Raw genomic sequence first — 11613 nt, forward strand, 5'->3', positions numbered from 1 at the left:
GGGGGGTGAGGGGCGGGGCGCGGCGTCATGGCGCCGGGAGGGGACGCGGGGGGGACGTCCGTGAGGCCCCGCCCGCGCGTAGGGCTTGGGGCTTAAAGGGGTAATGGCGGGAGGGGGGGGGTTAAGGGGGGTTGTGGGGGAGGTATTTTGAAGGTGGGGGTAGGATGGGGGCATCCTGTGGGGGTCCCTGCGCCGCTTTGAGGTCCTGTGTGGATCCCTGTGTTGTGTCATGTGAAGTCACCACATAAGGTCCCTGATGAGGACCCCTATGAGAACCCCCTATGAAGTCCGTGATGATGTCCGCGATGAGGTCCTATGAGGGCTACTAAGAGGATCCCCTATGAGGTCCTATGAAGACCCTCTATGAGGACCCCCTATGAGGTCCCCTATGAAGACCCCTACAAGGGACCCCTATGAGGACTGCCTATGAAGACCCCTGTGAGAACCCTCTATGAGGTCCGCTATGATGTTCTATGAGGGCCCCTACAAAGATCCCCTACGAGACCCCTTGTGAGGTCTTATGAAGATCCTCTATGAGCACCGCCTATGGGGTCCCCTATAAGGTCCCCCTATGAGGTCCCCTATGAAGATTCCCTATGAGGATCCCCTATAAGGGTCCCCTATGAGGTCGTGTGAAGATCCCCTATGAAGACCCTCTATGAGGTCCCCTATGAGAACCCCCTATGAAGACCCCCTATAAGGACTCCTATGAAGACCCCTGTGAAGTCCTATGAGACCCCCCTCCAATCACAACCATCGATTAATTAAATGCTGAGAACCTCACTGACTCCTTCCCCTTCACCCCCCCCCCAACTGAAAAACGTCAAAAGGCACACTTTTGCCCCCCAAAATGTGAGATGGGCACTGTAACAGTTCTGTGGGATGCTGCTTGGTGTGAGGATCCTGCTCCAAGTGCAGGTGTGACCCCGGCACCCCCTGCATGGGCAGCAGGCCTGGGGTCTCAGCAAGCAGCTGACCCTCCATGCAATGAATTTGGGGAGTTCCCAGCGGGACCCAAATACCTCATTTCACATCTGGGGCCTTTCCCCTCTTTGTTCTCCTGGGTTCTCACCACCACAACCTGCAGCGAAGCTCCCCCAGCTGGACAAGGGCTCCCACATGGATTCTCTGGTGTCTGCTTGGGGCCAAACCCCACTTGTACACAAGCAGCTCCCCGTCCTGAATTGGGGCTCACAGGGCTTTATGGCATGTCTGCGGGGTCAGCTCTTCTGTCAGTGTGGCTGGGACTGGCTCCTCACCTCAATAATGGGGAATACATGTAAAAGTATATTCTGTCACAGGATGTAGATTTGGGTTGACTATGGCTGCTTTCAGGGGTTTTCGGTGCTAACAGGGCAGAGCCATCCTTGTCTCCATACATTGCCCCAAAACGTGATCCTACAGCAGGGTTTAGCAGGGTGTGAATGGCCCCCATGCAGCCAGCCCAGCTTTCCAGGCTGGGAGATGCCTGCGGGCCAGCCTGGTGAGACGAGCAGCACCGAGCCCCCTGTGTGGGGCTGGGGGGAGCAGGCACATTGTGGGATGGATGGGGAACGGAGCAATCCCAGTGACCGACGGGGTGATGGAGGAGCTGCAGCAGGAGGGTGTCCTGGCTTGTGGCAGGAATAGTGCAGCCAGCAGGGCCAGGGAGGTGATTGTCCCCCTGTATCTACTCTGGTGAGGCCACACCTCGAGTGCTGGGTTCAGCTTTGGGCTCCTCACTACAAGGACATCGAGGCCCTGGAGTGTGTCCAGAGAAGGGCTACGAGGCTGGTGAAGGGCCTGGAGCACAAGTCCTGCGGGGGGCAGCTGAGGGAAATGGGGGTGTTTGGGCTGGAGCAGAGGAGGCTCAGGGAGACCTCATTGCTCTCTGCAACTGCCTGGAAGGAAGGGGTGGGGAGCTGGGGTCGGCCTCTGCTCACAGGGAACTGTGCCAGGACCAGAGGGAACGGCCTCGAGTTGTGCCAGGGGAGGTTCAGGCTGGAAATGAGGAGACATTTCTCCTCAGCAAGAGCGCTCAGGTGTTGGGACGGGTTGCCCAGGGAGGTGGGGGAGTCCCCGTCCCTGGGGGTGTTCAGGGAGAGGTTGGAGGTGGTGCTTGCGGACAGGGTCAGTGGGTGGTGGTGGTGGTGGTAGGGGGTGGTTGGACCAGATAATCTTTGGGTCCTTTCCAACCTTAATGATTCTGGGATTCCATGATTCTAAAGAAGAAACCAGCTGCAAAGGCGAGTTTTTCCCTCTCACAGGGTTTGCATTTGTGCAAGCAGCTGGCTCCAGCACAGTCCTCAGTCCCCGCCAGAGCCTGGTGAAAGCACTGGGACAGGCAGGGGCTGCTGGGGCAATGCGGGAAGCAGGCGGGACACGCGATGCTTTGAGCACAGAAAAGTTTATTGGCGGCATCTTGCCAAAATAGACATATATTAGACATTGATTTTTCAAGAGGTTTCTCTGTGCATTGCACGATCAGTAGTGGCACTGGTTCAGTAACAGCAGCAAAACTGAATTCAAGTCCAGGTATTGCAGAAGTCACATTGGAGGCTCCGGCTGGTGAGCTGCGGGGTGAACCCAGGGATGGGGACCCGAATCCTGTCCCTACATTGTCCCCTTGTCCTCCAGCCGGCACGGGCGCTCCCCTAGTCCTGCCAGCACTGCATGTGCTGTGTAGGGAAAAAAATAAAAAAATAAAATATATATTTTTAAAAAGTGGTTTTGCTGTGTAAGTCCATCTGCAAAGAGAGAGACTCCTTTCCCTTGAGATAGGCCTGGAAGAGGCTTTCTGCTGCAACAAAACTAACAACGAGCTAAAGCGAGACCAAAATCTCCTTCCAGAAGCAACCCCAGCCTGCGCTCACGGTGCCACCTGGGTAAACTTCCAGAGGCTTTTAAACCTTGAAGTGGGCACCCAAAAATAAAAAAGGAACAAAAGAAAAAAATCAATGGACGTGGAGCTTTCCCTCTGCAGACACCAACAGGAAGGCCTGCGAGCAGTCAGAGAAGAAGGACCTGCTTGGAGGAGGTGAAGGGCTGCGTGGAGGCCACCAGGGCCTCCTTGAAGTCCTCCAGTGGGACTGTGGTGCAGGCGGGTGCGCCGAGCTGTCCCCTCTGCACCAGCTGGCACAAGGTGTCCATCATGCTGCTCAGGCTCTCCTTGTCTGAAAGGGAAGAAGGGGATTGCTCTTAGCTGGCCACATCCCATGGGATGCTGTCCCCAGCCCTGCTGGCCACCTCTGGTAGCCCGTCGTGGTCCCTGCCCCTCTCAGCTCACCATGTGCGTGGTCCTTCTTCCACTGGGTCATCCAGAAGCCGCGCAGCCTCACGTCCCTGAAGATGAAGGCGCTCTGCGGAAAGCAGGAGGTGAGATCTGCCTCCCCCCGACCTGTTCCCAAGCCCATGTGAGCATGGCAGGAGGCAGCGAGGAGCTTTGCTCAGAGCTCTCCTTTGGGACAAACCCAATTTGGCAGGTTCATGTTAATGCAAGACCTTGCACCACAGTGCTGAGCAGCTCCGAGGGGCTGCGTCTTGTTGGATTAACACCGGGTTTCACGTCAGGGCAGAGCTCAGATGTGGCTCCGACGTGTGAGATAGGTTTGCATCAGGGCATGTTCAACGCTCAGCATCTGTGGGGTTGTTTCCATGCTGGCATTCCAGAGCAGCCCAAACCCTCCATAAGCACAACCATACCGGAATGCAAACCAGCTCGTCCCATTACAGCCCCAATCAGTTAAAAAATAAATAAATTTGGGGGCTCTGAACGTGACATCCAGACAGCAGAGTGCAGCAGAGGATAAGCTGGGCCCCCGTGGGCACCAAGAGCATCCCCAGTACTCACCACTGGAACCGTCACGGGCTGCTTTGCCATGCCCCCGTAGGTGACCATGGTCCCTTTGGGTCTGTGAGAGGAAGGGGGCGTTGGGTTACCCACAGCCCCCAGCACGCAGCTGTGGCCTTGCAACCTCTCCTCCATCGCACCCAAACCCACTGCTGTATGATGAGGCTGGTTTCACACCACAGGCTCCTCCAGAAAGCCCTGAGGATCTGTTTTCTAGAGCTGCCCTCCTGCTCACACGTTGGATTTGCAGCTACGTAAACCAGCCAGCCATTACACGTGGCCAGGACCAGACAGACCTCTGTCTCAGATGTCTCCTGCCTCATGCCACGGGCAGAGTTTGAGACAAGCAAGAGGATGGTGATGCCAGGTTAACTTTAAGTCCTGTTTTCCAGAACAACTTCACTCATCTCCCCTCATCAAGGACTGGCATTTGCTCTTGATGTCCCTGGTGGCCACGTGCCCTGGATCTGGAGCAGGTCCCAAGCCCACGCCACCCCAGCCATGGGGCAGAGCCCAACTTACTGCAGATGCCGCAGCATCTCCGTCGTGCTCTTGCCTCCGACGCAGTTCAGGGCGAGCCGAGGCTTTGGGATGCTCTGCAAGAAAAAGGGGAAGCTCCAGCCTGAAGGGCTCAGTCCTGGTCTGGAGAGCTTGGGTGAAAGCCCTCTGTGGTGGGGAGCACATCTCAGTCTGTCGCTGGTATGGAAATACTTTGTGAAAAGCACTTTGGGGCTAGGAGTTTGGCGAGTTCAGGGCATGTTTGTATAAATGGATGGGTAAATACACGAGGTAAATAGTGAGTGGCTTAGAGAAGTGCAAGAATGCCATTTGTTAGCTTTGTATCTCTTCCTAATGATTTACAGTGTGGCCATCACATCGCCTGCCCAGAGGTTAGGAAAAGCTTGTTTCATGTTTGTCCTTTCTACCATCCTCGCAGCTCTCCTCGAAGCTCTGAACTGCGGGACCGCCCTGGACAGTCTCTCAGGGGGGCTCAACATCGAGGTACCTTAAATATTTCTTTCATTTCTGGCTTTCTCAGCATGTCCTCCGTGATGACGTGGTCTGCACCCAGGGCCTTCAGCCTCTCCACCAGCTTCGGGAGATCAGGTCTGGGGAGAGAAAAAAGACCCCATGAGGCAGCAAGCAGCGTGTCCCCTTCCCCTTCCTCCCACTGGGATGGGTCTGAGGATGAGGCTGGGCAGAGCAGAGGCTGGGAGGCACCTTCACAGGGCCATGGAATGGCTGAGGTGGGAAGGGACCTCTGGGACCCCTGCTTCCACCCCTGCTCCAGCAGAACAACCCCAAGCAGGGTGCCCAGCACCACGTCCAGGCGCTTTTTGGAGATCTCCAAGGAGGAGATGCTTCTCTGGGTAACCTGTGCCAGAGATCTGGCACCCACACAGCACAGACGGGCTTGTGATGTTCAGAGGGAACCTCCCGTGTCCCAGTTTGTGCCCAGTACTCACCTATCCCTGACCACATTGATGGTCCTGATGCCGGTGGCTTTGGCGATCTGGATGACAGCCTGGCCCACGCCGCTGTTGGCTGCATTCTGGATGACGGAGTCACCTGGGGAGCAGAATTTCAGTGCAGCCGTGACCGCTGGAGCTGCAATCCCCTACGAACGCAGAGCCGGAGGCCCGTGAGTGCCACGTACCTGGTGCCAGGCTCTCAAAGTCGGCCAGCATGCGGTACGCCGTGCACGGGTTGACGCTGAGCGTGGCGGCGCACAGCAGCGGGATGTCGCTGGGCACCTGCAGCAGGCTCGCCTCGGGGAACACCGCCTGTGTCCGCCACGTCCCTGGGCATCGCAGCATTTCGTGAGCAGCAGGGAAAGGAAAGGAAAGGGAAGCGTTAGGAGACCCCGACTCGCACCAGAGCTTTAACTCACACTGCTGCAGCATCACCTCGCGACAATTTAAGCATCGGAGAGCCAATTATTAAACCTTTTCCCGTATGGGTATAGCCAAAATATTTAGATAGGTGAAGGAAGAGAAAGCTGGCAGTGCCTGAAACAATTTGCAGGCTGGAGGTAAGGCTGTGCTCCGTTTGCACTGCACTTTTCTTCACAAGTCAGTGAGGAAGAGGCATGAGCACCCCAGGCACTCATTCCCTACATATATTTAAGGGCAGTTTTGCAAATCTCCCATGGCTGAGCCATCAGCATGTTTGCCAAGACCTTGTGCACCAGGGAGCTTAAAGTCAGGACTCTACCCACCACTTTGTGTGACGTGTGCCCAAAACCCCAGGGTAAGAGATTCCCCCCATCCGTACACGTGCTGAAAGACTGCGATGCTGCGTCTTGAGCTTCCAGGGCAAAACGAGCCCTCTCGTGGCACACACTGCCCTGCGCCTCAGCAGGACCCTGGTGGAGGCAGGAGATGCTCCCCTGCTGCCCACAGACAGCGGCTCTGTCACCCAGAGCAGCCCCATCACTTCCCAGACGTGTAATGGGACCGGGCTCCCTGGATGCAGTGTGCAGAGCTAACAGGAGCACTCCACATCCCAGAGATGAGCCCATACATTCAGAGCCAATTCACTTAGATTTAGAGACTATGTATTTATATCTGATTTAACCCCCTATCATCCATTTACTTTTTTTTTTTCATGTTTAAAAATATCACATTTGGATCTTAACTAGATAACTTTGCTTCTCCCATTAAGCGAGAAAGCCTTTTAAGAAGAAATAGGCAAGGAACAAGCTGTTAAGCTAAACCAGAACCGACAATTTTTCTGGCCATTGGCGTGTCAGAGTAGCACGAGAGGCATTTGTTGGAAAATAAATTCCCAAGCTTTCCCATCAGAGCACTATTAGGGAGAAAACCGTAATGAGATATAACGCTGACCTTGCACAGGTTAAATGCTTTATCCCATGTCTTTAAGGAAGCCGTAAGTAGATGTGACAAAACGCAGTTGTTTCCAGAGGAGAACAGATTGCCGCGATGCTCCATAACAGTGCAGAAGGCCCATAAAGGGTCTGCACTATAGAGAAGTAAATTATTCCTAAATTAAAGCTTGGCATATGCAACAGCACTGCCAAAGCTCCCTGGGTGAGCGCTTCCTTGTGATGCTTGGGGACACGGTTTAGTGGGGGATAGTGGTGGTGGGGGGATGGTTGGACCTGATGTTCTTGGAGGGCTTTTCCAACCTTAATGATTTTAGGATTCCTCGTGGCCAAGCTCATCCCATTCACAGGAGCCAGGCTCTGGGGACATGCACGGTCCCGGTCCCGAACCCCCCCGGGAGGCCATGCCAAGCACCCAGCCCCGGGTACAAACTCACCGAGTCCAGCATCAGCCGGGATGACCCAGTCCCCGGGTCTCAGTGCCGTCACGCCGGGGCCGACCTCCAGCACGCGCCCGACGCCTTCGTTCCCCGCCACGGCCGGCAGCGGGGCCAGGATGGCGTAGGTGCCTGCGGGGAGCACGGGGAGATGCAGAGAGGCAGGACAGGGGTTCAAAGGCAGCGCCGGCAGCGGGCAGGTTACCTTGGATCATGTTGATGTCGGCCGGATTGATGGGGGCCGCCAGCATCTTGATGTGGACGTCCGAGTGCCCCAGCCTGGGCACCTCCAGCTCCTTCAGCCTGTGTGGGGTCACGCAAAGGAAGACTCAGTTAAGGCACTGAGGAGAGGTTCCTGTATGACCTACACAACACATCAGACCTAAGATAAGCAGCACCATTTTCCCCGTCTACGTTGCTATAGCCTCATCTCCTCTAGCAGGAAAAAATAAGGACCTAACGTGGCACCTCCACTGCTCCTCAAACCTCCACTCCCAGCACCTCCTTTCATCAATCATAGGAACGAACCCAAAACACATCCCGCACAGAGAAGGGCCCCTCCGAGGAGAAGACACCCCAGCCCCTTTGCTACCAGACTGCTTGAAATCCGAGGAGAATGCCCTTACACCAAGGCTGGCTGACTTGGAAGCACAGACCCACCTAGGCTGGAGCAGACCTTCAAGACCATCAAGTCCTACCCCAACCTGACCTACGGGGTCCCATCACTAAGCCAAGCCCCTCGTCACCAACATCCTCCCACCACTAAACTGTTCAGCTCAGCTCCCTCATGCCGTGCACGGCCACGGGGAAAATTGCACAACATTTTTTGTCCGCCGTGGGTCTTGCACCCTCCTGGCAGTGGGGTCCTCCCAGCAAAGAGGATGCAGAGCAGCGGGGAGGGGTCCCACCACCCAGGGATGGAGCAAGCTCCTCCAGCTTGCACCACCACACACCCCGAGGGGAAGGGGAAGCTGATTGCTGCCTGACCTATCTGCCAGCCGGGGCAAAGCCATCCAGAGGCGCCCATTTGCAAGATGAGGGCAATTTGAACTGCATTTGAACGAGCTGGTGGCTCTGCGAAGGAAGGAGGTGGCGCAGACCCTGCGCAGCCAATTTTAAGAGCAGTTATTTGCCACAATTACATGCTGCTAAGTACGTGTCATTAGGAACAATACACTGAATTTCCTTCACAGCTTGTCCTGTGCTGGCAAAGTGTTTTCCCCTTCTCTCCTTGAAGCTGCCTGGGTGATTTGGAGACTTGGAGTTCTGGATTAAACACCCCTCTGCCCTTGTCAGAAGGCTTTTAGCACGCAGGAATCTGCTTTTTGCTTTGAAACAAACCCCAGACTGCACTGACAGCCTGTGGGAAGCTCCCAGGAGGGTCCAAAAACCTCACTTCAAGCAGTTTGGGATCAGAGACCTGCAGGGTACAGCTCTGCAGCTGCTGGGCATGGCCACGCGTGCTGACCTGTGGCTTTTGCCCAAAACCTTGCGTTTTGGCAAGGGTTGCCTACGAGTGATGGAGCTGCTCGCGTGTTTAACATCTGGGCAAAAAGCCTCCACACAGGACCAGCACCACAGACAGCCCAGCACCAACCTGCTACTTGGGTTTTCACGGAAAAATCAGTTTTATAATTAAAGGAAAAACACAGCAAGATTTTTGACCAAGGCTGCAGAACCCAACAACCCAACGCTCCACAGGAAAGCATCAACATTGCACAAGGAAGCCACTGACTCATTTTGGGCTCATCCCACCCTGCCAGAGCATTAGGGGAAGTCAGACCCACAAGGGCATTTCCAAAAATCTGCAAAAAAAAGACAGAAAGAGAAGTCACCCAGCATGAGCTGGGTCTTGCACAAGCAGCGGGACGAGGACAGCTGTTCCTGTCCCGTGTCCCCACTGCATCCCTGCAAATCTCAGCAGCCACCAGTGCCGATAAGCACCAGTACCCAACTGAGTGGTCCAAAGACAGGGCCCAAAACAGGGGCTTGGGGTCTGGGTGCACCCAGATAACGTATCTGCACCTCCTGTGTGTCTACGTGACTCCAGCCAGTTCCGCTGGGTCAGCGCATCCTCAGCATTTCCTCTCTTGAAAAAAAAAAAGGTATAAAAATTTCCCTTTTCCCAGACTTTTTGGCCGTTTTAGGAGAACCTTGAATAGCCACCGTGCCCTGGATGTCACCCCACAGTGTTATACTTGAGGAAGCAACACTGATTTGGGCCCTGCTTTCATTCCTGACCCTGAACACCCCTAAATTGGGGACAAAGTGGGGTGCAGTGCTGCTGCCTCTCAGCACCTCCCCACTGACCCCAAATTCTGTGAGAGCAGCTCCCCGGGAAGCACTGGAGACCCCCCCACCTTGTGGAAATATGGGTGAAAGGGGTTGGGGCTGCACCCCAAGCTCTGCCTGCATGTTGGGGACCTCTGAGCAACCCCTGGCATGACCCCATGGGCTGGGTCCCCCCCCCAGGGACCTGCACCCATCCCTGCCCACTGCCCTGGGGATGGGCAGCCCAGGACCCCCACACACTGCGCACCCCCAAACAGCCCCACTACAACCCTCTCCATACATACCCCATATGCATGCCCCCTGCTTACTGCCCCCCCACTGCCATACAGCTCCACCTTGCCCCTACATCTACCCCGCCAAGCTCAATGCACCCCCAGCCTGACCCCCCTGATTTGCACCCCTCTATACCCGCACCCCCTTGCAATGCATCCCCACAACTTATCTGCACCCCCTGCAATGCATCCCCATTTGCACTCCCCCATAATCTCACCTCCTGCAATGCACTCCCGATATCTGCACCCCTCCCAAAATGCACCCCCAGTACCTCCACCCCCACTTGCACTCCCCCCCACACCCCATCTCCTGCAATGCACCCCTGATACCTGCACCCTCCCCAAAATGCACCCCCACTTGCACTCCCCCATAACCCCATCTCCTGCAACGCACCCCCGACATCTGCACCCCCCAAAATGCACCCCGACATCTGCACTCCCTGCAACGCACCCCCGATACCTGCACCCCCCCACCTGCACCCCCATTCTCACCTCCCCCCCAGTGCCCCCCTTACTGCAGCACCCCCGCGGGGTCCCCGTGCCGCTCGTAGAGCAGCCCCCGCGGCGGGGGCCCCGTCGAGGCCGAGCGCGCCCGCACGGGGGGGACCCGAGCCCCGCGCAGCGCCCGCGCCGCCGCCCGCTGCATCCCGGCACGGCTCGGCACGGCACCGATCCGGCACTGCTCGGCACGGCTCGGCTCGGATCTGGCACGGCACGGCACGGCTGGGCACGATCCTGGCACGGTGCGGTACAAGCACGGCTCGGCACGGTTCTGGCACGGTTCTGGCACGCTTCTAGCACGGCTCGGCACGGCACGGCACGGCGCGGCCGCCAGCAGCGTCACGGGGGCAGCACCGCCTCTCAGAGGGTCGGCACCGCCTCCGCCTGCTCTTAAGGCGGCCCCGAGCCGTGCCGAGTCGTGCTGAATCGTGCCATGCCGTGCCGTGCTTTTCTTTGCCTTTCCGTGCCATGCTGACCCGTGCCGAGCCGTGCCGTGCCGTGCCTTTCCTTGCTGTGCCGTGCCGTGCCTTGCCTTGATTTTCCGTGTCTTTCCGTGCCGTGCCGTGCCGAGCCACAGCATCCTTTGGAGCCGCCTCCCGGCCGTGCCGGCTCCGTGCATGGTGCTTCGGGTGCTTAAAGCAGCGCGAGGAGAAAGCTCGGAGCAGGGATCGATTTCGGTGTTTTGCGTAATTATCCCGGAGGAGAGGCCTCGTTTATTCCTCTAATTACAGCCGGTCACACCGGGGGGAGGAGGAGGAAGCCGAGGCGCTCTTCCACCGAGGGGCCCCTCGCGGCACAGCGAGCAGCGGTTTTTAAAAATCATTTCTTCTTTCGTGCCTGGATTTGGCTGCTCCAAGGGGGCAGCAGCTCCACGAGTGAGCCCTGTGCAAAGCCGAGCTCCCGCTCTGCTCATCACCCTCCTTGTCCACGTGCAATTAGCACGTCCCTTCGTTAACACCATCACCAGCGCGGGAGCTTGCCCGTGGTCCCACAGCAACAGCGACCAGAGCACCCAGAGTGTGTGGTTTGGTTAAAAACACAACAGCCAAGTGGGAAATGCTCCAAAAAGCAGAAATCCAGGTGGGTGTCAGCCTCGTGGGGAGCCTTGTGCTGGGCACCAGTGCTGCACACCACACCTGTACTGGGCACGGGGCTGCAGCCTGCACCCAAACCAGCAGGCTGTGCTGAAACCTGACCTGAAAGACTGGCATCAACTTGCGTGATGCTTCAAGGTCGTTTTAATAATAATAATAATAAAAATAAAAGCAACCTGGAAAATAAGAGTTGTGTGTGTGTGATTTCACGTGAGCTGAAAGTGCAAGATGAAGAAAAGGACTGGTTTTAGAGAAGACGCCTAGTCGGAGGTGCTGACGAGATTTTTCTGCCTGTTTTGGTGTGAGCTTTGTACAAAAAGCAGCTTCTGGAGGGGAGCGGCAG

The 11613-nt window shown here is 56.5% G+C and overlaps 1 protein-coding gene across 1 annotated transcript; it reads right to left on the reverse strand.

The window, feature by feature from the left end:
- Positions 1-2379: 2379 nt before the first annotated feature.
- MECR (mitochondrial trans-2-enoyl-CoA reductase) lies at positions 2380-10483 on the reverse strand. The gene is made up of 10 exons (XM_082777275.1): positions 10191-10483; positions 7317-7414; positions 7112-7243; positions 5487-5630; positions 5296-5398; positions 4836-4938; positions 4352-4425; positions 3830-3890; positions 3266-3338; positions 2380-3152 (listed from the first exon to the last, which is right to left on the reverse strand). Exons 1-10 carry the CDS (start codon positions 10319-10321, stop codon positions 2989-2991), a joined length of 1083 nt encoding a protein of 360 aa, XP_082633401.1. The 5' UTR covers positions 10322-10483; the 3' UTR covers positions 2380-2988.
- Between the last annotated feature and the right edge of the window lie 1130 nt (positions 10484-11613).

This window comes from Aythya marila (assembly GCF_965140915.1).
Source record: "Aythya marila genome assembly, chromosome: 22".
NCBI classification, from domain to species: domain Eukaryota; kingdom Metazoa; phylum Chordata; class Aves; order Anseriformes; family Anatidae; genus Aythya; species Aythya marila.